Source organism: Pisolithus orientalis, assembly GCF_024613125.1.
Source record: "Pisolithus orientalis strain OTSU chromosome Unknown F5J12scaffold_26, whole genome shotgun sequence".
Taxonomy (NCBI): Eukaryota; Fungi; Basidiomycota; class Agaricomycetes; order Boletales; family Pisolithaceae; genus Pisolithus; species Pisolithus orientalis.
In genome coordinates this window covers 181,316-205,111 of record NW_026260807.1, presented here as the reverse complement: position 1 = coordinate 205,111, position 23,796 = coordinate 181,316, and the positions used below count along the sequence as shown (strand labels likewise).

The 23,796-nt window shown below is 48.1% G+C and overlaps 8 protein-coding genes across 8 annotated transcripts; 2 read left to right on the top strand and 6 right to left on the bottom strand.

Annotated features, from left to right (window-relative positions):
* Window positions 1-128: 128 nt before the first annotated feature.
* Window positions 129-4,808, bottom strand: F5J12DRAFT_264387 (phosphatidylserine decarboxylase-domain-containing protein). Its single transcript, XM_051738651.1, has 12 exons — window positions 4,433-4,808; window positions 4,108-4,372; window positions 3,842-4,048; window positions 2,998-3,742; window positions 2,518-2,896; window positions 1,567-2,431; window positions 1,409-1,507; window positions 1,188-1,356; window positions 1,103-1,127; window positions 733-1,039; window positions 471-660; window positions 129-405 (listed from the first exon to the last, which is right to left on the bottom strand). The coding sequence occupies exons 1-12, from the start codon at window positions 4,636-4,638 to the stop codon at window positions 242-244; spliced, it is 3,621 nt and encodes a 1,206-aa protein (XP_051597815.1). The 5' UTR covers window positions 4,639-4,808; the 3' UTR covers window positions 129-241.
* F5J12DRAFT_951363 (uncharacterized protein) lies at window positions 4,809-6,516 on the bottom strand (the record flags this gene model as incomplete). Its single annotated transcript, XM_051749808.1, has 6 exons — window positions 4,809-5,390; window positions 5,428-5,713; window positions 5,766-5,860; window positions 5,913-6,154; window positions 6,207-6,330; window positions 6,388-6,516. The coding sequence occupies 6 exons, from the start codon at window positions 6,514-6,516 to the stop codon at window positions 5,217-5,219; spliced, it is 1,050 nt and encodes a 349-aa protein (XP_051597814.1). The 3' UTR covers window positions 4,809-5,216.
* Window positions 6,517-7,028: 512 nt separating this feature from the next.
* F5J12DRAFT_846364 (uncharacterized protein) lies at window positions 7,029-9,770 on the top strand. Its single transcript, XM_051746342.1, has 4 exons — window positions 7,029-7,391; window positions 7,456-7,958; window positions 8,022-8,707; window positions 8,759-9,770. The coding sequence occupies exons 1-4, from the start codon at window positions 7,178-7,180 to the stop codon at window positions 9,741-9,743; spliced, it is 2,388 nt and encodes a 795-aa protein (XP_051597813.1). The 5' UTR covers window positions 7,029-7,177; the 3' UTR covers window positions 9,744-9,770.
* Window positions 9,751-11,091, bottom strand: F5J12DRAFT_846361 (TBPIP-domain-containing protein). The gene is made up of 9 exons (XM_051746341.1): window positions 11,001-11,091; window positions 10,917-10,948; window positions 10,700-10,823; window positions 10,494-10,634; window positions 10,355-10,425; window positions 10,151-10,287; window positions 10,000-10,072; window positions 9,948-9,968; window positions 9,751-9,916 (listed from the first exon to the last, which is right to left on the bottom strand). Exons 1-9 carry the CDS (start codon window positions 11,050-11,052, stop codon window positions 9,902-9,904), a joined length of 666 nt encoding a protein of 221 aa, XP_051597812.1. The 5' UTR covers window positions 11,053-11,091; the 3' UTR covers window positions 9,751-9,901.
* Window positions 11,092-14,632: 3,541 nt separating this feature from the next.
* F5J12DRAFT_784467 (uncharacterized protein) lies at window positions 14,633-15,850 on the bottom strand (the record flags this gene model as incomplete). Its single annotated transcript, XM_051743028.1, has 6 exons — window positions 14,633-14,821; window positions 14,871-15,002; window positions 15,231-15,311; window positions 15,364-15,366; window positions 15,445-15,485; window positions 15,583-15,850. 6 exons carry the CDS (start codon window positions 15,848-15,850, stop codon window positions 14,633-14,635), a joined length of 714 nt encoding a protein of 237 aa, XP_051597811.1.
* Window positions 15,851-17,529: 1,679 nt separating this feature from the next.
* On the bottom strand, window positions 17,530-18,492 carry F5J12DRAFT_846345 (uncharacterized protein). The gene is made up of 3 exons (XM_051746340.1): window positions 18,456-18,492; window positions 18,324-18,431; window positions 17,530-18,031 (listed from the first exon to the last, which is right to left on the bottom strand). Exon 3 carries the CDS (start codon window positions 17,993-17,995, stop codon window positions 17,615-17,617), a length of 381 nt encoding a protein of 126 aa, XP_051597810.1. The 5' UTR covers window positions 17,996-18,031; window positions 18,324-18,431; window positions 18,456-18,492; the 3' UTR covers window positions 17,530-17,614.
* A 1,423-nt stretch (window positions 18,493-19,915) lies between these two features.
* On the bottom strand, window positions 19,916-20,640 carry F5J12DRAFT_784465 (uncharacterized protein; the record flags this gene model as incomplete). The annotated part of the gene is made up of 2 exons (XM_051743027.1): window positions 19,916-20,251; window positions 20,308-20,640. 2 exons carry the CDS (start codon window positions 20,638-20,640, stop codon window positions 19,916-19,918), a joined length of 669 nt encoding a protein of 222 aa, XP_051597809.1.
* Window positions 20,641-20,910: 270 nt separating this feature from the next.
* Window positions 20,911-22,336, top strand: F5J12DRAFT_906658 (uncharacterized protein; the record flags this gene model as incomplete). Its single annotated transcript, XM_051748807.1, has 7 exons — window positions 20,911-20,961; window positions 21,012-21,044; window positions 21,094-21,363; window positions 21,431-21,743; window positions 21,789-21,878; window positions 21,900-22,204; window positions 22,313-22,336. 7 exons carry the CDS (start codon window positions 20,911-20,913, stop codon window positions 22,334-22,336), a joined length of 1,086 nt encoding a protein of 361 aa, XP_051597808.1.
* Window positions 22,337-23,796: the final 1,460 nt, after the last annotated feature.

The following is a 23,796-nucleotide window of genomic DNA, read 5'->3' as shown; positions in this document are numbered from 1 at the left end:
CAATGTGTCCCATTGAAAGGGTGCTGTAGGCAGCCTCAGTAGTGACTCAACTATGGAGAGAACAGTAATGAAACTACTGTATAAGCGTGCACTCTAAATGCAAGTAAGCATTGCACTTAGAAATACCTGACGAATTATGCAATGTGGTATTGTTAATTGCCAAAGTGAATCCATCCTTGCCTTCAATTTATATCCAATAATCACCTCCTACATCGTCGCCCTGCTCTACCCTGGATCCCCCTCATGACGATCTGAAATAGCTCCCGTTCGCAAATCGGTTTCGGCATCGTCCAATGCCCATCCCCACACGGACAAGTGTCTCCAGCGAGGCACGCCCATTAATTAGTAGATCCTCGTCCCACTCCACCATCCCCTTCTCGAACAGCATGACGATCGTCGAACCGCCTATACCATCCACGCCAGTCAGACGCTGTTGCGGAGGCTACAAGAACTAAATGTACGGCACTCACCAAACGCAAAATACCCCAATTCGTCTCCTCTCGACACCCCCTGTCCCTCGTGCACCACTGTTCGAATGCTCCCCACCATCATCGCACCCACGCACACTGCCATAACGCGTCCGAACTGGGGACTATCTATGGGTATAATCTTCCTTGCATTCTCGCCGTACACGTCCAGCGCACTGCGGATAGCTTGAGGCTGTTCAACAGATCAGTTCGGGCCCACAAAAGCTAATGCGGAGGAAGAAACCAAGAGACAGCAACGACGTACATTGACAGTATAATACTCTCCAGAAATATCCGTCATTTTCCCAATTGTTCCATCGACTGGTATATGGAACCGATGGTAATCCTGTGGTGCAAGACGGAAGATCGCCAACGAGCCATGGGTATACCGCTCCGCCTCATCCCTGTGACCGTCACCGAGTAATCTTGCGATCGTAAACTCCCTCCCCTTGATCCATAGACGCGTTGCATCTGATACATTCTCGAACACCATGAGACGACAGTCAGCTGCGCTGACCAGTCGGCAGGGGTCGTCGGGGTTGTCGAGTGGTCGGGCTGTCGGTTTAAGTTTCCTAAGGGTCGAGAACCATAGGTGTGAGCTACAAACGTCCCAAACCGTTATAATGGATGCTCACCGATAAAAGAACTCATTGAAAGTTTCTAACAAGCACAGATGTGAACGTTAGAGCGAGGCAATCAGTGAGAAACAGGACAACACACTAAAGGACTCGACTGGTTCGAGGATCTCGCGCACGTCAAGTTTATGGAAATCGATGAAGGGTTGTATGTCCCGGACGGACTCGGGTGAGTCGTATTTCATACCCTGCTTGATCGTCAACGACTTGAGCAGTCGACGCGCCCTAGCACCTTCCATTCTCCCCCGAGCTCCCTGATCTATGGTCAACGCATCAACTAGAGTGTGAACTGCAGTGAAAACCTACTTTGTACAACAATCGAATCCCGAGTCGAACGTAAACTTGCATCTTTTCCTCTTCCAACTGTCCAGTCATGCGATTCTGCACAATGATATTCGCAGAATTCTACAAAAGGAGGTGCATTAGCGTACTGCCTCACCACGAAAGTTCGCAACCAAACGTACCGCTCCAAGTTTATAATTACCACTCGACACCTTAGTGATAATTTTCGTGTACCACTTTCTCTGCGCCTGACTTGCAGTCACGAAATTGCCCACGACAATTCTATCGACTCTCGCCCAATCTTTACTAGCACAAATCGCAAGATGCGTCACGATATCTACCTCCCCTTTCGAATTCATCCTAGGTCGATGACACAACGGACAATTCTTCACGTTGATCACTCGTTCGAAGCGATCTTCTCCGACCGTCGACGTCGCAGAACCCATGTCTTCCGGCTCGGAAGAAGGATACGAGTCTTGTCTTCCTCCTCCTCCCCATCCCGAAGGCGATGTAAATGAGCTAAACGTCGTCGATAGCGGTTCCGCCACTTGTACGAGCGGACGTTCACTCGGCTCCGTCGAATACGTCTCCACGTACGTCGACATCGTCGACTCATTCCCATGCATCAACGCTGTGCCCAATGACAGCCCCGAGAAATCCAACTCATCCAACAAAAACGGTCTTCCACTCCCACATAGACCACCTGGCTCGTCACCTACTGCGACCACACCTCCCCCAGGCGTCTCCGGCGAACTATCCGGGAAGCTATCCTCCGTGTTCAATCGTTTCTTCTCGCTCTTGGGTCTGCACAACTCTGCCTCAAGAGAATGAATGGCCTCTGGGAACGTTAACTCGTCCTCTATGGGGCGTTTATCGTGTCTTATGAAGAACGAATCGATAGTTTGCGGGGATAGTGTCGAGCCGAGGGAATCCAACATCGAAGTCAGTTCGATATGTGAAAGCGTGTCCGTATCGTCTGCGTCGTATTGTTTGAGATACTGTGCCCAGAACCGTTGTCGAAGTAACGCATATGGCTGGAATTTGGCCCTGGACAAAAACCAACACGTGAACATGCCTTTCGCACCCCACCCCAACACGCGCGCACAGAAAAACGAACGAGAGAATCCAAATACCTGAAATGTAACATTGGCGTATGTTTCGCCTCCCAGCCCACTTCCTTCGACGTTCCAAGCGGTAAGCTAAACTCCTTCATCGGATGACTTCCGTCCTCGTCCAAGTCATACAACCCAAGTCCGGCCCGCGGCTGAGGCGCATCCTTGACAAGTTCAGAAACGTCAAACTTGGCGTCGCCGACGTAGTCGTTTGAAGAGAGTTTGTCCCAGTCTAGGACTGTGAGCATGACTTTGAACGAGGTCTCGTATCGACGGACGTGGAAGAGCAGTTTCTCGTCCCATACGGGGTTGAGAGAGTGCCGGATGACGCGAGTGCGGAAGACTTTCTTCCCAAAGGAGATCACTACAAAAGGGTCCATGTCCCAACCCGTCCTTGTCACTGTCATCGCAGGGTCAATCACCATCACGAGGGAGGGTAACCCAACCCAATCAGCACACACACATCGACATAGAAACGAAAGACAACAATGCACCACTCACTATTCTTCAATTTCGGCAAATCCGTCGCACCCTGTATCTCCAACATCACGATCCCAACGATATCATTCGCCGTCGAAAAATTATATTCGTAATTATTCTGGGCTGCGCTTGATTTACGGCTGAACTTCATCTTGTGATTTGTCAGCGTCGGGATTGCGCCAGCGCTCATGGACCGACGGTGTCCGCTTCCTGGGGACAAAACTACTGTAGGAGGGGATGGAGCTGCGGAGGACAAGGGTGCAGGGGCAACAGTGATGGCGGGGACATCACCAACCGCAGCAGCAGCAGCAGCGACGTCAATAGTACCAGATGTACCAATAGTGCCAGCACTGGCACTACCACTCGCACTGCTACTGCTGCTGCTGCCACCTGATGAAGCAGACGGGGTAGGCGCAACCTCATACGAAGGTCGTGTAGACAACGGAGGTCTTCTCGGAAATAATCTCGGCAACTTGGTCTTACCCGTAGGAGTGATAGGTGTCGGAGTCGCAGTTGCAGTATCCAAGTTCGGTGAGGGTCTTGCCGTGTTCGGTGATCGCCCGCTCTGCCCCCCATGTTCGACTCTGTCTCTGGCCGAAGACGAGGGAAACGAAGGAATAAGGAGACGGGTTAAACGTGGAAAGGACGGCTCGTCGAAGTCTTCGTCGTCTGAGCTTCCGTCATCTTCGTCATCGGAACTTATGCCGCCGTCGTCTTCGAAGGCTGGTCCAGTTAAGTGGGACCGCAGCGTGCCTATGCCCTCCGTCTAACCCCGCCATGTCGAGAAACACAAACAAGAAAGGGCGATGGAAGGAATGTCCATGTCAACACACCGACCACACAGCAAGGTGAGTGCGCCACTCACCGGAGGCGCAGACACAAGCGACGGTCTCGAGCGCCTGCTAAACTCCGCATATACCTGTTCGAAGCCCATTGTTTGCGTTCCACCGCCATTACCGCCACCGCCACCGTTGGCAGGCGACAGTGGAGGCGCAATGAATCCGAGTTTGACCTTAACGGAACCGAAGGGGTATGTTGCCGCACGTGTGGATACGAGTTTGAGAGAAAGAGGCTGGGGCAAGAATGGATGATGAGTCCGTGGACGTCGATGTAGTACTCTTAAGAACATACCTTGTTGCCTTCGTCATAGAACCCAAATCCTCCCTGTTCCTCCGGGAACCAATCCTCCAGTGGCAGTGGCACTTCACCCAAATATTCCTTCTTGATCATCCCATCCTTGTCCCACACTACGATCTCGAGTGCACCGAGCCGATCTGCGAGGGAGAGGTACAAAGGGAAATCGAACGTCGCGTCCTTGATGGAAAAGTCCGGGTTGGAGGTTCGCTTGAGGACGGGTGTGTGATGTCGGGTGTTGAGGAGAGATACGACGACAAATCTGTTCCGAACGCAGCCATGTATCAACACTAACGCATCACCCAGTTAAAATGGAACTCACGGATCACACATGACACCCCTGCCTCTCATTGCCAGGTCTCTGCACGCCATCACCCGCACTCTGAGCACCGCAACGGGGCATTCTCCAGGAGACGGTGAGAGATGGGCTCTTCCAGACCCACGTCCACCCGACACGCGAACTGGGAACTTGGCGGCTGTTTTGAGCGCTCGGCCGAGTTTTTGGGCCTTCTTGGGGACGTGGGGCATGGGGTCTTGGTCGTTCTGAACTGAGTTTGTCGTGTATATCGTGGATGTAAGATGTATCTAGGACAAGCTTGGAGCGGTGAAGATGAGGATAAGTAGTTTAACGAAGCCGATTAGCACTGCTGTGACTCCACAGCAAGCGTTTGGATAGCTCAGTGGATTGGAAGCAGTGTGGGGGCGATTCAAAGATGGTCCGCAGCCCAGCGCTGTCGACGTCACCCCACAGCAAAGACCTTCACAGAGATCACCCAAGCACACACGCCAAGACTGCCAAATGAATGATGTCGGATCGATTATAGATCCATCAAATGTAAAACACGATGGTGATATGATATGATACGGTGATGCCAACGAAGAAGTCCATGAAAAAATTGAAAAATACAAGGTTATCAGGGTCCATGCAAAAAAAAAAAGAGGGTCCCATCATCGATGATATCGTACGAAATCAACGTCAAGATCAGGATGCGATCCAGACCACAACATCCACGCCTCCACATGACCCACCCCACACCGCCGACCACAGCACGACGCAACCGCCAAGAGAATGATCCTGCACCCTCTCTGAGACATGTGATACTCATTCAAGACAAGAAAACCATGGCAAACAGCACACCGAGGAATCCAGCTGTCATCGAGATGCCCGTGGCAGTGGCAGCACTGTTGGACGTCGTCGCAACGGGTGCACTAGCAGACCCCGATTTCGTGCTCGTAGCAGAAGCACCGCCGCCCCCTGGTCGGACCGCTGAGTGGGTACTCTTCGGAAGACCAGTGTAGAGAGCGGTAGAAGTGTACGTTACGCAATTTGAAGGACGAAGGTGCCTCAGGGGTATAAGGAACGGTGGTGATCGGACCCAATGACTCGGGAGGTTGGAAATACGTCATCGTAGCCCCTCCAGACACATACACACCCGGCGGTGACATGTTGTCCGCGTCACAAACCTCGAACGTGCCGTTCTTGGCTCTGTTAGGTGCGTTGTATGCACATCCAAGACGGTCGTAGATGTTTTGGCAGAGCGCTGGGCCAGTGTTTTTCGCAGGGTCGCACACCTTGATACAGAAAGCGTTTGCACCCATGAAGCTGTGATACGGTCAGATATCCCACAATTCAAGACAAGATGACAGCGCCTTACTTGGTCCAGTCAATGATTTGCTGGTACGAGTCGTTGTTGCCGTTGCTACCCGGGAAAGCGTTGGAGTACATGAGACCACCCAACGGGTTACCTCGCTAAGCGACGCAATCGTCAGCTCGAACACGTTTACCGTTGCAATCGACATACCAAGTCAGCACCGTGAGGATCGAGTTCACCTCCGTAGTCGTCCGGAGTCATGTTGATCTGGGACTGGTCGATGAAACCAGCGATCTGGATGTAATCGGGCGTCTTGAGGACTTGTACGCCGCGGAGAGCACCGCCTGGGATGAGGCGTGTACCGTGGCCTGGTTTCGTGCACCACGCGACTTCCTCTGCCTCGGTTTGACCGATGGTCGAGTTTGGCTTCGGCGGTGCCCACAAGCAGAAGTCTGAGACTGGGGTGTCAGCCACCAGGTTGCACGCCGCCGCCCTGGTGCGTACCGTCAATGTGGTTCACGAACGACGTCTGGCACATGGACTGCTGGTTCTGCGTCGTGGAATTGCAGACGTTGTAGCCTACTTGAGGACCGCGGATGGCAGCGGTATCATAATCCACTTGGTACGGCTGTTACCCACCCCCTACTTGTCAGCGCTGTCCTTGCACCGACAACCAAGCACCTACGATTCCATCTGGGTAGTTGTAGTGTTTGTCGACGAGCGGGATTGCGTCTGCGGGATCGGGTTGTGCGAGTACGACGACGGAAGCAGCGACCACGAGAAGGACGGAACGAGCGACTCGGCGAGCTTGCATGGCTCAGTTAAAACAATTAATTTCGGAGGATAATATTCGCCGTCGTCGTCGCCCGTGATGAACAAGTAGTGACGAGAGGCGACAGGAGGCAATTCGCTGCACTCAAGTAGACTTCGGTCGAGGATGTCACGTGAGCTGCACGGCAGAATGTGCTCGCTGCACAGAAAAAGATCCCCTCAGAATGCACTCCTTAGGGCTGAGCGTGCCAGCATTGCATATACTGCAACAGCAGACTGGAGACCTTTACGACCAGAGCTCATTATGATTGGCGTCAGCTCTCATACGCACCGACTACAGCAACGCTCGGACCCCGAGTACAGACAATGTCGTAAATTGAAGCCATCGTTCTGTAGATCAGTGGCTGTAGGTTTTGACTGCGGCAGAAAAAAGGCTCGCCATGACGGCAGAAAGTACTCGAAAACGCCACGAAGTCATCGGCACCGCCACCGGATCGACCGCACAAAAACATACCCCGATTCCGCTCCACGTGACGACTACGTCACTCCGATCGTCATATGTGCCCAAAGTTCCTCCACAATGACGAACGTACGGCGTCGACGATCGCCGTTATAAAAAGCCAACCTCTTCGCCCGCTTCTCTCTTCCCTTCGAACCCCCTAAAAATTCATCCGACCGTGTTTGTCAAAAACTGATCGAACGAAATGGATAAACTCGCCTCCATCATCGCCGCTGTCGAGGCTGGGAAACTGCCGACCCAATCCCAGATCACCGACTGCACCGACTACACGCTTACACATCTTATCACACCCCTAGAAGAGGACGATTCGTTCAAGCTGAGCGAGTATGGCTCCATCCTAGCTCAAGACTTACGAGAAGTCCTCCTTGCATACAAAAATCTTGGACTTAACAAAAATTGTACGTCGTGTACTTCTCATTTTTCTGCGCGAATGAGCTGACCGTGTGGTATTTTACAATGTAGATGACAACCTCGTTCAAGAAACCCTCTGGCACTTGGAGGAATGCAATCTCTCCGAAGTCCGCGTCGAGCTCGTTTCAAGTGAGGAGACAACCGCCGACCTCGATGCCTTCCGCGCATCCATCCGCACACTCATCAGAATCCTCTGGGCAAATATCTCAGGCGAGGGGACGAATCTCCTCAACGACTTTGCGTCCTTTTCGCGGATCGCTCTTGCAGATTTCGCGGAAATAGTCGAATCACAAGCTGCGCACGCCAAAGAGAGTTTGCGAGAGTTCGATACGCAGGTTCAGCAGGGCGAAAGGGATAATCTTGGTAGGAGGAAGAGGACCCAAGGAGAGATAGAGCAAGAAGAGGCCGAGGACGCGAAAGTCAAGTTTGAGAAGACGATGGATACGGTTAAGGAATCTGGTTCAAAGGTTATCGGCACTGCACAGTCTGTGCAGGAGACCGCCAAGGAAACCAGCGAACGCGCGGCGACCCGGCTTCGAGAGGCCTATTTTAGGGTAAGCGGATTTAGTTATCACGACACGTTCAGTATGCTAATTAAATTTTGTGCGCATACACAGATGATCGAACGTGCACAAAGCGACGCGGAGTACAAACGCGCACTATCCACGCTCTTCAGCACGGCGTCCAAATGGGTGAACAAAGCGGTCGACACAGCAGCCGACCTCGACCAAGCTACCAAACTGGAAACGTTCGTCGACGATCCCACAGAAGAGAAACACCTGCACCAAGCGATGTACAACCTCCGCGTGCTCATCGAGCGCCTTGCAAGTGGAAAATCCCTCGATAACTTGTTTGCGAATTTCCGCGAGTGCGCACTTGACGTCAAGCAGGACGAAGATATCAAATCGTGGTTCAACGATTTCTTCGCGTACGTTCGCAAGTGTCTCGAGGAGCCTAAATACGCGCATACCGACGAAGCGAGCAAAATTTACGACGTTCTTCGGAAGCGCTGGAAAGACCTCCTTAATGAGGACTCCGACACTGCTCGCAAGTGGAGAGATGACGTCACGAATCTGAGAAACGAAATGCGCGCGCTGCAGCAGGCCATCTGCAAAGACTCGGATATCATTCACGTGCGTCGGGCTCAGGAGAAGTGGCACAGTGACTTGGAGAGGATCGGTGCAGCTGCCAGCAAGGTTGGCGTTCAGTTTGCACTGGAGCAGGGTTCGTGGTTCTGGCAGGACGTGTTCAACGTGTACGCGCCGCGCCTTCTGAGAGCCGCGAAAAACATCCCCATACCCAGGTAAGTCTTTAAACGTTCGCGTCAATCCAGTGCAGTGCTGACTTGTTGCAGGACGGAGTACGTCGATCCAGAAGTTGACTTTGTCCTCGAGAGCCTGGATATCTCGTCCCTCAATCTGCTTCCGGGGCACGTCTACTTGCGCAACATCACAGATATTGACGTCACCGCGCCTGCCGGGGAATCTACCCACACCGCGTGGGGAACGCTCACCCACATCCGCATGCAAGCGCTTGAACTCAGACTCAAAGAGGTATCCTTCTACTACAAAGACAAAGTCGCCACTGTCGGCCCAAGCGAGTTCACGGGTATCCTGGAGTTCAATCTCCCAACGCAGGGTCTGGACGTTGACTTCAAGTTCCGGATGATACCTAACACCCCTCTGGGCCTCAAGGAACGTGAAAAGGCGCAACGGTTTTTCAAGGTCGAGCGTGTAGAAGTCCATCTGGCCGAAAACATCACATTCGAGGTGAAGGAATCTAATCATCCCATCATTGCTACGGTGTTCAAACCCGTCCTCCTCTCGAGGTTCCGCGAGGCGTTGGAGAGGACGCTCGAGGAACAGATCCGAGGCGTGTTTGACTTGGTCGACGGTATCGCATTCGACGTCTCGAACCGCGCTGAGGTGTTCGAGGACACTGGCCTTGGACACGGGACTGCTGTTGCGGCGGCCATCTGGAGCGAGATCGGTAGGATGAGGAGGATGGAAGGCGGGTTGTTGAGTGGTTGGAAAGCTACAGGAACGGGAATCATCAAGGAGGGTCTCCCGGGAGATGCGAAGCTTGCCATGGGTGCAGAACCACAAATTCTTCCAGGCGAGAAGAGGGGTCCCCTCGGAACTCACGCTGTACCACTTGGCGAGCGACCGGAACTTCAGGGTATCGTCGAAGGCGGGACTAGCGTGACAGAGAGCATCAGGCAGGCAGCACGAGAGGGCGCCAGAGAAGTCCAGTCATTTAGGGATGCCGTGCGTAGGAAGGCTTTCGAGGAGAAAAGGAGATCGGGGTGGAATAGCCATGCCTATGATCTCGGAGCATAAACGACGCCTTTTCAATCATGTTCGTTGGGATCAGTAACACTGAATGTATTTTACCGTCCGACGCTTATTGTAACCGTATGTCTTTTCGATCTTAATACACGGCTGTTATGATATCATCTCGGGAGAGCAGAACATATGTTACAAGTGAGTCGGGATGATCACTCCCGTTTGCGCTTGAGATTCGTCCCTGTTACTGGGCTTTACAGGAGCACACAATGGTCCCTTCTCCAGTTCAACATGTTCAGGTCCGTCAAACTTCGATTCCAAGGTCCTCTGCAAGGGCCGCGGCATCTTGCGGTGACAATGCGTCCGTTGCAATCTGCCAGAATCTGTAGTGACGTCAGTCGTACGTCCACCATGTCTTACCAGTAACGATGTCGTCGAGTTAGAAATGTACGAATACTGACGCGTTGAAAATCTTTCGTCTGCGAACCCATTCTGATCGCCAACGCGCCCAATCGACATCGATCCGAGCCATGTCTTCAGCGGACGTCATAGGTTGCCCGGTTCTCAGTGGTGTGAGGCTCTCTAGGAGCTTCTGAGTCTAAGAAGAGCAAGGTCACATGTACGCAAATGCGTGATCCAGCGGGATCTCTAAGCATCTCTCTTACAGTCACTTCTGCCTCGGCCAGTTGCTCGTCAATATCCGAATCTGTAGGCGTGCTTTTGAGCTTCGCAAGTTCTAAGGGCAAATATCGCCGAGTTAGCATGGGTCAGATCGCTGAACTAACGTATAGGTCAGAGGTGAACCTGTTGTAAGCTGTTTGACTTGTGCAGAAAGCGCGGAGTTGTCGTCTTCTACTGATTTACACTCCGCTTCGAGTCCCAGCAGTTCTTCCTGCGGTAGCGTTCCGACCTTGGCCTGATTTACCACGTAGAAGTTGGTCTTTCCTGTGCATATACGGGGTCCCGACGCATTATGCGAGCGCGGCTACTTTACCGGCATCCCAACGTACCGTAGGTTTTCTGCACGATCTCTCCCTTTTCGGTGAGGGCAACCAGAATTTTGGCTGTCAGGGTTTTCGGAACAGCACCCTTCAGATTAGCAGAAATATCGACAGCGCCGAATGGTCTGTTCATCTGTTTTTTGTTTGGAGAGGGAAGTGAGCGTTGGAAACGTGTGTATGCGTTCGTTCCTAACGGCTTGCTTGAATTGATCACACCATGACTGACCTTTTTCATGTACTGTAAAACCGCATCTTCCGCTATAACGCGCGATATCAGCGTGCTAAAGAGCTTCTTCAGCAGCCACCCTACCTTCTTGGCCTTTGAGAACTTTGACGTCTGGATTTTTTGCTTTACTTGCCATGGTCAGAGTCGCGAAGGATCGCTGGAGGACTTGTCGGAGGCACGTGACCACACCACAAAGCAATATTAATGCACCCGAGCCTTATACCCTGAAATTGGATGCGTGAGTTATCGGAAGCACGTGATCACACCACACATAAGCAAGTTCTATAATATCACCCGATGCCAATAGCGATTGTATACCTGTGGTGGCCCTGATATAAGGCCTAGGCGAAGAGACATCTAAAGGATGAAAGATGAAAATGTCGATTGCGCTGTCGCCCTTTCCATTACACCGGTAAGTAATGTACTGTAAAACTTACATAGCAGACACGTCAGGGGTTTAGGCAGCAATCGCAATCCTACGTTCATTGAATTCAAGGTCCTACCGCTTTGAGGCAGTGAAGAACGCGCGTAGGTGTCTATGCAAATGTCATCATTTTCAAATAGAGGTTTCCCGGTGTTCGTGCTGAATATTTCCTACAAGCAGAAAATCTGCTACCACAGGCAGGACGCTCATAGGACTGGCCCGCGTTCAAGGCTGTGAAGGTCCAGTGGTAATGGTTCTAGTTGCCGTGGAATTCATCGTCTACCTTACAAACGAGACAGACACATCGGAACCCACAAAGAGCCAAATCCGCCTTTCCTTTCATACGATCAATGCACACCATGGATGCAACCTCCTGCAAATGTAGACATGACCCAGTCCGGGAGCCCTTGACAACGGGTAACCGAAATTCAACGGAAGGCCCACTAATACCACTTTCACGTTGTTTGGACACAAGTGTCATATATCGTGATAGGGTTTGGCAGTGGAACTACAGTTCTTGTACGGGGACCAGAAGAAAGACCCTGCCAGGCATATCCCCACAGATCACAATCGCCCCGTCATCGCTGCGGTAATTAGATAAGATAAGCCCTGGTTTTCCCCATGATTCCGCGCGCGCTTGGGAAGACGCTTGAAGAGGAGGCCAGGGGTAGGTTTAATTTAGCATATGAAATGACCTCCAGCACCAGGGATGGGAGGAGCTGTCCAAGGATGCGGTACTCGGATAAGGGGACAGCTACCACGGTAGCCGTTTTGAGCAAGATTGGGCAAGCTAAGAAGTATGGAAAGTTTGGTAGCTGAGTAGGAAACGATCAGGAAATATCAGGAGAGTCTTCTTGGATATCTAAACCTCGTTAGGGGGCGGTCCCAGAAATATTCGGTATGTCAGCAGACAGGACTCAGATTGTCACGATCTTAACTTCGCCGTCTCTCGGACCTTTCTGCTTCTATGACATACAGAAGATTGGCCAGCTAGCTCCAATTCCGCACTTGTCCTGTGATCTTTTAAACTCTCCGTGACAACATCGTCTTGCATGCAGGGCTACTTCCTGATTCCAGGCTATTGTGTATATTCTGCATGCCCCTGCAGGGCACGTCGATCTGTGGTGCGATATTGCAGCTCCGGAACTTTGATTCGACCATATTCCACCGGCGAACATTCGTGGTCGTGCCAACTGGAACTCTCCGCCTGACTCCCCAACCATGTGGATAATTTCATTGCTAAAGAAGCAAGGGTTCAATGATCAACCATGTAGCAACCCAACGAACTTACACTTACCCCAGGATGAATAGCTACTCAGCACTTGATTGGAAAACGGATGAATGCTTTTACCTACAAAAATCGGTGCCGATAGTCTCGATCTAGACATTGGAGGGACATTCCTGTTGAGGAAAAGAAGGCCAAAGGTTTTGGAATCGCGGAATTTTGTTTGTTCTATCTACAATTTTTCTGGATTCACAAACGTCCGCAAGGCGAGAGACCACGGTAACAACGACCCATGGATCACGTGGCTTGCCCAATTATCGGGTCAGTTCAAAACCCCTGAAATATCATGTCCTTTGAAAATGTTCAGCTGTGCAAAGCTGCCAATAACCTGTACCACTCCATGGTATCCGTGACCCATGGATGGGTCACATGTCACACCTACTGGTAGTATTTCCCAAGTCAGCAAATCCTAAGTCTGCGATGGGGACACTACTCTCATCTGCACCAATGTCGAGGGATTGTTCTGAATGAACGTCTCATAACACTCCTGATCAATGGAAGTGCAGGAGGAAAAGACCAATTCCCTGTCCCATACTTCGGCACAAGAACTAAGTATTACTTGTATAATAAGCTTCTCGGGAGAGTTGGGATGGGTAATTTATGTGCCCATTGAGTCCAATCATCAAAACCTTGTTTTAATACTTAACGGCACAGCAATATCTCTGAGATTATCGTTTTCGTCTGATTACCCCATAAGATGTTCTCATCTGGAACCAAAGATTTGGACAGCCCTCCATGGCAGTGCTTCCAGAGCATCCCCATATTCTTAGGTCTCGGGGGGGGGACCACATCTCTGCCACCGATGCGGTGGAAAATCGGAAATTCCAACGGGTATCTCATTTTTAATGGAAAAAAAGGGAAACGAGCCATATGCAGCTGTTCGCTTGGAGATATGAGAACGTCATTTTGATTCTCATCATCTTCTTGTGGGACATGGCACCGATGTTTGGTGGAGGGCAGAGAGTACTGACTGCATTGTGCCCATCAATTACAGTTCTAGTCCACATTACAGGTACATTATTTGGGTGGCAAGCCAAGGAATCAAGGCAGAAACTCAGGAGAAATGAACCTACAAGATATGTTCTCATTGCACTTGCATCAAGGAAATTACTGGAACACAACTGATGAAGCATGATGAAAATGTAAGCCAAGCAAACCTTGGTTAGTTACACCAGCATGCAAAACTGTTGGCTCCTGGTTAACTGTAGGTGGACACAATTAGTGTATTCTATAATTGAGAATGCAGTTAAAAAGGGAATTCTGCCTGGTGGTTACAATGGACTCTGCTCACCAAATTTTGGTTGTTGCTGGTTGAAGTAGAATACAAGGTTTGCTCTGTGACATTGGATGGGTGAGCTTGGCAAATAATATGTTTCAATGTAGCTGAGCCATGGGTTGAAGAATAGTTGGCCCACAGATTATTATGCCACTGCCTTGGGTTGTAATGCATGAATTTGTTGTCTATTCACTCATTTGGCTGCTGCTACAGATCACATATGAATGCATTATGATATGAGGACCATGCATCACATGACAAGCTGACAAACAGTGACAACTCTCAACTGGACATCATGCCAAGCAGAGTACATGCTAGGGAGGAGATCAAGAATGCACTCTCCAACAGCTGTGATCACACATGTGGAGTTGGATGCTCAAACATTGGGTGATGTATAATGAAAGTAGGTGTAATGCTCAATGTAGACAACATCCTTTAATCATATGGTGCTAAAATGTATGGAGTGTTGTGCTATGGACAACAGGAGATTGAATGGGGTACAGTATAGATGTAAACCATCAAACCAAACCTGTCATCTGTGAGCACATCTTCCATGAATGGGTTGTGAATGACATGGACCTTGTAGTGATCTTTGTCCTTGGCAATTGTTTCTGAGATGTAGCTAGAGCATAGGCAGGTGTTAGCATGACTGCTGTGTGTATGATGGCTCGTATTCTCACCTGTTCCAGTTGGGTGTGGTCCATGAATCGCCCCATTGCTTTCTGCATGCATCAAACCATTTTCCACTTGTGACCAGAAATCCTCTCCCCTAGGGACATGGCCACCATGCTTTGCTTTTTCCTTTGAGGCTCTTGGGCAGAGTGGTGCCATGAGCCTGAGTCATCTTCCATTGGTGGTGAATTGTCCTCAACATCTTCCTCACAGTCAAGGAGCTCAGGATTTTCATAAGCAAGATGGTGCTAACACACAGAATTAATACAAAAATTGTAATTGGTATGTACCACTTACAAGTATAGCAAGTTGAGCAGTGCATGCTGGTGTGAGGCCTGAAGTGGGGCCACCAATTTTGTACTGCTGCACACTTTCAAACACAAAATCAGAGAGTGTGCATGTTTGGTCTCTGATGACACTATCTTGCAGCTATGACAAATGAATCAATCAGGATGGAGTTGGAAACAGAAAATGAGACATACCAGCTCTCAGAATGAATTACAAATGCTTGAGCATTGCTGCTTGATATATGCCATTAGGATTTTCTCTTGTGCTGGGTTACCATAGATATTTGTGAACCATAATTCTTTTTGGGATTGCTGGACCTTTGACTGGTGGAATTAGAGTGACTTAGAATCAGTATATATGGTTGTGAACCTCAATGTTGAAGTGGATTGTCATAAATGTGATCTGGCTAGCCTCAAAAATTATGTCTCCAGCAACAATATGGACATTAGCCTACAAGAAAGAAATGGATGAATGGCTGAATTTGTGTGCTAAATAAACTAACCTTCTGTTCATGTGATAGTGTAAATGTGTTTTTGAGTCAAATTTGCAGGTCTGCAAGAAGTTGTTGTGTGTTGTGGTGCACATTGGTCATTGCCTGGTTTTCCTTGATTAAGCCGAAAATGGCTGCAAGTAAGTATGAACATGTAGCAATATCTGCTTTCTGGAGGCCACACCCCATCTGCCAATGTATTAGTATTATGATTCTGTCACAAAGAGTTACCTGCATTTGCAAAGCCATAGAGGTTATGCCATAGGTCCTGCTCAGAATCACCAAAACTAAACTGATTGGTGAGGGCATCAGTAAAGTGAGTTGGGATGACATCTTCATCCAGAAGGGTGGGATTGATATTGGGATTGTTTTGAGCAGGGGAGAAGTGTGGGGCGGTGGATGGGGTATGGGTGAATGGGGTGGTGGATGGAGTAGCAAACAAATGACTAATAGACTGAGTAGATGGAGAGTTCCCAATATTAGAAAAATTGAAAGACATTGAGGGTCTTGGGTACAGTAGTAGAAATGAGTAGAGTGAGTTGATGGACTGGGGGAACCATGGAGGGCAGCTGAGTGAGTTTTTATGCACATTGGAACTGAGATAGGTGTCCACATGTTCATCCACATGTTTCCAACATGGACAGGTAGGATCATCAAAAGGCTGTACACAGGCATAACAAGACATGATGGTTTGCACACCACATCCAAGAATGATGCCCCTGCACTGGTTTTGCAAAGGTGTATCACAGCACAACTCACAGTGATATGCTGACTAAGGAACACATGACCAGTAATACAAACTAGTGTAGGTAGTTTTGGAGGATGATGAGCTGCAGGATTGTCAAGTCTATGGAGAGGAATATACTCAGACTTCAAGTTGGTTGAAGCTGAACAATTAACTACCTATGGAGAGGAATATACTGTAGGTAGGTAAGTAAGTGTTCCAATATAATGAATGGAAGGAGTCCCACCTCAGACTTCAAGTTGGTTGAAGGTCAGGTGCAGTAAAGAAAACATAAACTGCTAAGTGTCCGCTTTTGGATTACATAATGCTGTGCTTGGTGAACCACAACTAAGGTAAAAGTGATAAACTCCAACAGGTAGGTGCCAATAATATTGTGATCAGGAGGGGCCTGTCAAGTTGTTGTGGGCCCAGAGATGTAGTAATCATGATAGGTGATGCTTACCCAATCTATGGTACACAGATCCTGGTGCCAAAGCCCAACAGGTGTGTGCACTGATGTTTGTCAGCCATATTGTGGGATATACTGTGGGTGATGTCTGGATGACCACTGGATGAATGTCAGATAATGTGGGTTCAATCTCCAAGTCAAAAAGTAGATTAGATGTGCATATGCACCACTGATACACACAAGGGTGTTTGGCAGCCTCCTCACTGGATGCAGCCTGGGTGATGTGCAGATGATTGCTGGATGAAATCCAGACAGTGCAGGTCTGATCTCCAAGTTGAACAGTGGATGGGATGTACACACTATCTGTGTGAGATGGTGCAATGTACATAGGTCACTATCAGTATTAGGATACTCCATCTGGGAGGCCGTACCTGGGTTGTCCAGGTTTCAAACCCAGGATGAACTTGATTTTCTTCATCAGACATCTATCAGCTTGTGCTATCAAGTTATGCCTATCATGCTAAATACAAGTCCTAGTATTACACTCATGCCAGTCATGGCAATCCAGTAGCTATGAGAGCATTTGATTCACATTTATCTGACTTTGAAATCACAGTTAAAAGGGGTGGGTTCAACCTGTGGCCATCTGACTTGCATTGCTGTGTATCAAGGGCTCATCCTGTTATCCCATATGGAGCATGCCTTCACACTCTATCCTTCACATCCATATGCAAAAGGTCAGGCCATTATCATTGGTGGGAATATTCAAACACCAAACTCAGCACACTGGTATCCTTGCTGTGGTAGGCAACATTGATAGAAGTTACCATCTTCCTTTCACTGGTATTAGGCAATGACAACCATGATGCATCACTGATACTTGACATAACCCTACGACATACATCTGCAAATGTAAGTGAGGTCTAAGAGACTCTTAGAGCCCCCATTTAGCAAGTAGTATAAGTGCTGTCTAAGTGTGATGTAAAGTGATGTTCTTCACTCTTCATTAGATTATCACACAATGCAGTGATGTGTTGGATATGTTATTACTCATCTGATTGGCACATGATATTGTCTAACACTATCAAAGATACAATAAGATGTTAAGGAGCTCCTATCATCTCCTTTCCTCATGCAATCAAATCATCAACTAATATGGTGTAGTCCATAAGTTCAGTTCCCTGCAAGTTCATAATATGACAAGTTATACTTTGATGTATAGCATGATTGTCCTTGAGACTGAAATCAAGTGCTGAAAACATTCTGCTGGAATATTCTCTGAGTACCAGTTGCAAGGCCATGCCTGTGAGGGCAATCACCACTTTGAGGTCCCTTTGCTTGATGTCAACAAACCTACAATACTGCTTCTCTCCCCACAGGAGAGTGAGGACAAGTTGTACAAGTGCAGGGTGGCCAAAGGGAACCACAGTGATGCTATTATTGGCTGCATACTTAAGATGATTGAGTACACACGTCAAACAGAGAAAGGATTTGTACCATTTTAGTTTCATCTAGCCACATGAAATCTTTAAGGAGGTATGGGATCCTGTTGGAGTTTATCACTTTTACCTTAGTTGTGGTTCACCAAGCACAGCATTATGTCATCCAAAAGCGGACACTTAGCAGTTTATTTTTTCCTTACTGCACCTGACCTTCAACCAACTTGAAGTCTGAGGTGGGACTCCTTCCATTCATTATATTGGAACACTTACTTACCTACCTACAGTATATTCCTCTCCATAGGTAGTTAATTGTTCAGCTTCAACCAACTTGAAGTCTGAGTATATTCCTCTCCATAGACTTGACAATCCTGCAGCTTGTCATTGTCCAAAAGATCCAGTCTTTGCATAGCTGCACCTCTTCACCATGCCTTTGTACTGGAACTGTGAGGCCATAGAGTGGTAATGCCAGGATGCATGCAACACTCCTGAAGTTGGAGCATATGTTCATCACAATCTCCTTCAACTTGTTTGTCTTGCTCATTATGTTGGTTCTTAACCAGTTGCCTGCAGTGCTGTCAGATTGTCAACAGTAATGTTCGCAGGCTTACCTCCAGTGTGGCCTAACATAGTTTCCTGCAATGCCTGTGTAATTATTGTAGATAACTCTGATCTCTTGGGCAGGAGGTTTGTAATAAAAAGGCACCACTTCAGGTTGAAATGCACAGTGATGCTGATGTCAGCTGCTTGAAGTCCTGGGTCAATAGTGGCTGAGCTGCTAGCATCTGGTGTTGGATGTACTGGGGGCAGTGAAGCCAAGGCAGAGCCTTGTGCAATACTCCACATTGTTTGACCAACTTGCTGTAAAATGTGTTAGAGTTGCTTACATACATTTGCTACAATGCTTTGTACTCACTCAAATAATGGATTGCCTGATGATAACAAAATGCTGGTTGGACACTTCCTCTCCACCTTGAAGGGGCCTTTCAATGTGCCTTATGCATTGCATTTGAGTGGAATATGGAAAGACATGGGATGATAAGTGGTGTAGCCATCTTGTGACAAGGGCTGATGGTGCATAATTGAAGTTTTGGGGTGAATACAGATATGCCATTGAACCCATTGGATGTCCAAGATCTGTGGGGATTGGTGGTGTGGTTCTGTAGCTAGTGTTGGCAGGATTGAAGGGGACCAGTGGCACAGTGCTGTAGCTAGTGTTGGTGAGATTGAAGGGGACCAGTGGCATGCTGCTGCAGCCAGTATTGGCAGGATTGAAGGGGACTGGCAGTGCAGTGTTGTAGTTTGCATTGGCAGGATTGGAGATTGGGGGATGAGGGTGTTCATGTCCAGTGTCTGTGGTAGCCAGGAGACCTTGATCATGGTCATCAGGGTGCTGATAGTGAAGAAAGTTTGCTTGAGACCACAGTTGCTGGTCAATTGTGGATGCTGTCAATGGTTGCTTGTCCACAATGTTCAGCTGGCTTGCCACTGGGTTTAAACCAGATGAAGCAGGGTACTTTGGCCTTGTCTGTAAGAAACCAAAGTGTTAGTGTCTTTTTCTGAGTGCACAGATTTGCTCACCTTTGCTTGTTTGCTTTTGGCCTGTGAGCTCATGGTGGTTGAAAACACAATGCATCCTTGTCCAGGAGACATTGTGGCTTATGTGTGTGTATCTTATCGCATATATTGGGCATCAATCAAATACAAATTTTTATACAGGGAAAGTGTGGAGAGTTTCATTACACAATGCAGAATGATCATGCTAATTGACTAAAGAAAAGAAAAAGAAGAGAACAAATAGCCACTGAGGCTGGCATGGCAGTTAGAGTTGTGATGATGCAAAGAAGGATTAAGGCTTACTGAAATTATCATGATCAATTTTCACTTTTGTCTTCTTCACTCACATCTGCATCACTTTCATCAACATTAATGGAAGTGGCCAAGAAGGCCATCAGATTATCTTTGGAGTCGAGCACTTTGTTGTCTGCAAGTTTACCTGTGACTTCCTCTCTCCAATGTGAGCAACATTAAATCCTGTCCATAAGCCCCAATGTGGTACTCTTCCTCTTCTTCCAATTGACTGACTGAGTGATGCTCCATGATATCTTTGAAAAGCTGGAGATCTTTAGTCGACTGAAGGAACTGAGTCTCTTCTTCTTCTTGCATTGCAAGGAGGAAATCTCTCCAGTGGTCAATAGCCTTGATCTCCCAAGCAGTGGAAAGAGCATGGAGTTGCCTCAATTCTTGGTTGGCCTCCTTCATTTCCAAAGCCTTTTGGAAGGCTCTCTTGGACAACCCCATCAATCCATGGACAAAAAGTGCTCTTCCCTGAAGAATATTTGTAAGAACATATAGTGCACGTACAGGTAGATGGGAGATTTTACCACTTGTGCATCTTCCAAGGTGATATCATTAACTGATTGTCTGCCAAGAGACTTCTTGGCAAAGCAGAGCTCAATAGCACTGGGCTTGCTGTATGGCATGAACTTGGTATGAGAATGCTTAACATGAGCTGATAGATTATGAGCAGCAGGAGGGATGGACACAGAAAGATTGTCCCCTGAGTAACTCTTGTTGTGAAGTTGAAGTGGCATCTGCACTTCCTCAGTGCTGAGGCTCTGAGGAGGTGAGGGAGGAACATGGGAGGGTGATCCCTTGTGATATTCATATTGATGGGTTTGTGGAGAGCTTGGAGGAGGGGTAAGGTGGTGAGACATAGCTGTATGTGCATTTGGCCTAAGATGTGAGTATGCATGCTGTTGGTGGGTGAAAGCAAGTGGAGTTTGAAAGACTTAGAAAAATTTGAATGCTGAGCACTGAACAGCTCAGGAGCACAATGATGGAACCTCCTCAACACCAGAAACATACCTATCCATTACCCCCCACTCTTTGCTTGTTGATGGAGTCTGGGGATTGTACTGCCCAGTACCATGAGAAGTCAGGTTGGATATATGGTTGGTCAAAGAACACACTTGAACAAATACAAGATGATTGATATCAGAAGAATTGGGAAACAAATATCTACTGGCCTTTCCAAAGTTTTGCAGAATGGAAACTGGGCAAATTTCTTGCTGAGAACCTCACACAGGCTCAAATCAATACTTTCCTCAAACTGGATTGGGTGAGTTCTGATACAGTTCAGAATGTCCATATTATAAATTCCAACACAGTTGGACAGTCAAAAACCATCATTCAAATCAGCATGCCAGCTCCTTGACTGGATGGACACCCTGCCATCAGGGCCAGGGTGGCAAGTAATGCAACTCAAGGTTGATGGCTATGACACAGGGAAGAAGATTGATCTTGTTTATTGCAATGGACTAGAGGTTGTAGAGAGCCTTTTTGGAAACCCAATTTTTGCCCAGAATATGACTTTTGACCCACTTTGCATACAGAGAAATGTAGAGGAGGAATATGGGGAATGGTTCACAGCACAGGAGGTGACATGTATCCAGGTTAATCATTCTTATTTTTCACCAAATCTTCTAGTTGCTAATATTAATTAAGGATACTCTCCCTGAGGGCATGACCCTTGTTCCTGTCATTGCTGCTTCAGACAAGACACCCATTACAAGGTACACAGGTGGGCTTGAGATGCATCCACTTTTCCTCATGATTGCCAATATTGATGCTGACATCCATATGAAGGCTACAGCACATGCCTGGCAATGTGTGGCTTTTGTGCCAGTTGTCAAATTTGAGGTTCATCCAGATTACTGGACAATTTTTTGGTCCTGGCTCTGGCACAAATGTGTCAACATTGTCACAGAGAAGCTGAAGTGTGCCACAAATTGCAGAGAGTTCATGGCTGATCTGTTTGGTGACATCTGATGTTGTTACACACCTTTGGTTGCATGGACTGCAGACCTGCCAGAGCAACAGCTGATTGCCACTGTAAGTAGAAATGCATCCCCAGTCACTCTGACAACTCTTGACAAATTTGGAGACTCAACTTGTCAGCCCTTCTGCATGAAAGCCTACACACTTGACCTCATCCATACTGTTAGTTGTCAAAAGAAACCTTGGGACCTTGATGCCTTCCAAAAGTTGGTGAAGGCTAATCATCTCCTTGGGGTACATCTTCCATTTTGGTGGGATTGGAAAAATAGCAATGTTTGCTGTTTCCTCATCCCCAAAATTCTCCACATGGTCCACAAGCTCTTCTTCAATCATGTGTTAAAGTGGTGCAAGGAGGTGGTTGGGAGTGATGAACTTGACACCCACTACAAAGTCCACCACAAACATGTCAGGGTGCACCACTTTGCTGCTGGTGTATCACATGTGAGCCAGATGACAGGCCATTGTGAGTCAAAGTGTGGAAAGGTGGTGAAAACCAACCAAAACCAACACCAAAGACAAATATGAGTGAGTGGTGGTTTACCTCCACAGAACCTGGAGGGCAGAGAAACCTAAAGTGGGGGAAATTTCAATGGCAGGTGCTCCTAGTGCAAGTCAATGATGAGTTATGCAGGAGAAGATGAATGAATGCTGAGTGAGAAGGGGATGCTGACCAGAGTGAAGGTGTTCAGCTGAAAGTACTTGGGAGTAATGGACTTTGATAGAATATGCTCCTGGTGCAAGTCAATGATGAGTTATGCAGGAGTGGATGGATGACTAAGCAGACTTGCTGACTAAGTGTGGATGAAGCTTCAGATAATGATGGAGGTAGATAGACCCCTTTGTAGAGCCTCAACTACCAATGATATGAATGAAGACAGATAGACTCTTCTGAGTGAGCCTCAACTGTTGACAATGAGTTATGCTGAGCTGAACTGACTGCTGAGTGAAGGCTTCTGGTTCACTGGGGGTGTAGCTAAGTACATGGGGGTTTATATACTGTGGGGGGAGTGCAGCTTGTGACAAACAAGGCACAAACACTTGGTAAGTAATGAGTAAGGACTGAGTAATCATGATGAGTAAGCAAGAAATGAAAAGTAAGCAAGCAAAGAAGATTGGTAAGTATTGGCAATAAATGAGTCAAGGACAGTCAAAATATCACAGAATGAGTCAAATAGAGTCAGAAACTGAGTAAGTGCACTGATATCACATTAGGGGGTGGTGATGCAAGTCAGATCTCAGTGGAGACATCTCTAGATCCAGAGATGGCATGACAGATGGATGGTGTTTCCAGATAGGGAAGTATTAATTCCAGAATTGAAGGGCATGAGTCAGGTGTCAAAGGGGCTAGGGCATTGAGGGTCTGTGGGGAAATGGGAGCATAAGTGATTGCATCTCCCACCCTTTCATCCTCTCAATGAAGTTAACAAAAGCTTCATGAATGGGGCTCTGATGGAGGAGGAGGAGAAGGGGGGACATCTTCTGCTGGATCTTGCAGTAAGAAGGCAAGATGCATGTCATACTTGTCATGAATGCAATCAGGGAGGCTGGAGAACAGTATACTATGCTGCAGCTGTCACAATGCAGGAGAATGATGGTCAAGATTGGAATAAAGATGGTGCAGGGAGCAGGGAGGAATGATCCATATGCTTCATCAAGAGGGGAGACCAAAATGACCACATAAGACCTTTATAACCAAGTGACAGACCTGAGGCAACCAAAGAATGTCCTTCTGGAAGTCATACTGACAAGGAGAACACACTGACCAAGCTGCATGGGATGAGATGGGGCTGACAATGATGAGATGAACCAGGGGCTCCAGGACAGAAGCTGGTGGGAATGCCTGGCAGATATACATAGCCACTGTCTCTGGCAAATGAGACAAGTGAGATGATTGACAAAGAGGTGGCCATGATTGATGGACTTAGTGAAATGAGCATCTGATGGATGGAGTGCTGTAGAAATGTGCAGGGTGTGAGGATCCTCTCCAAATTTGGAAGGCAGAACCATGTGGCTGAGCACTTTAAGTGAGTGTG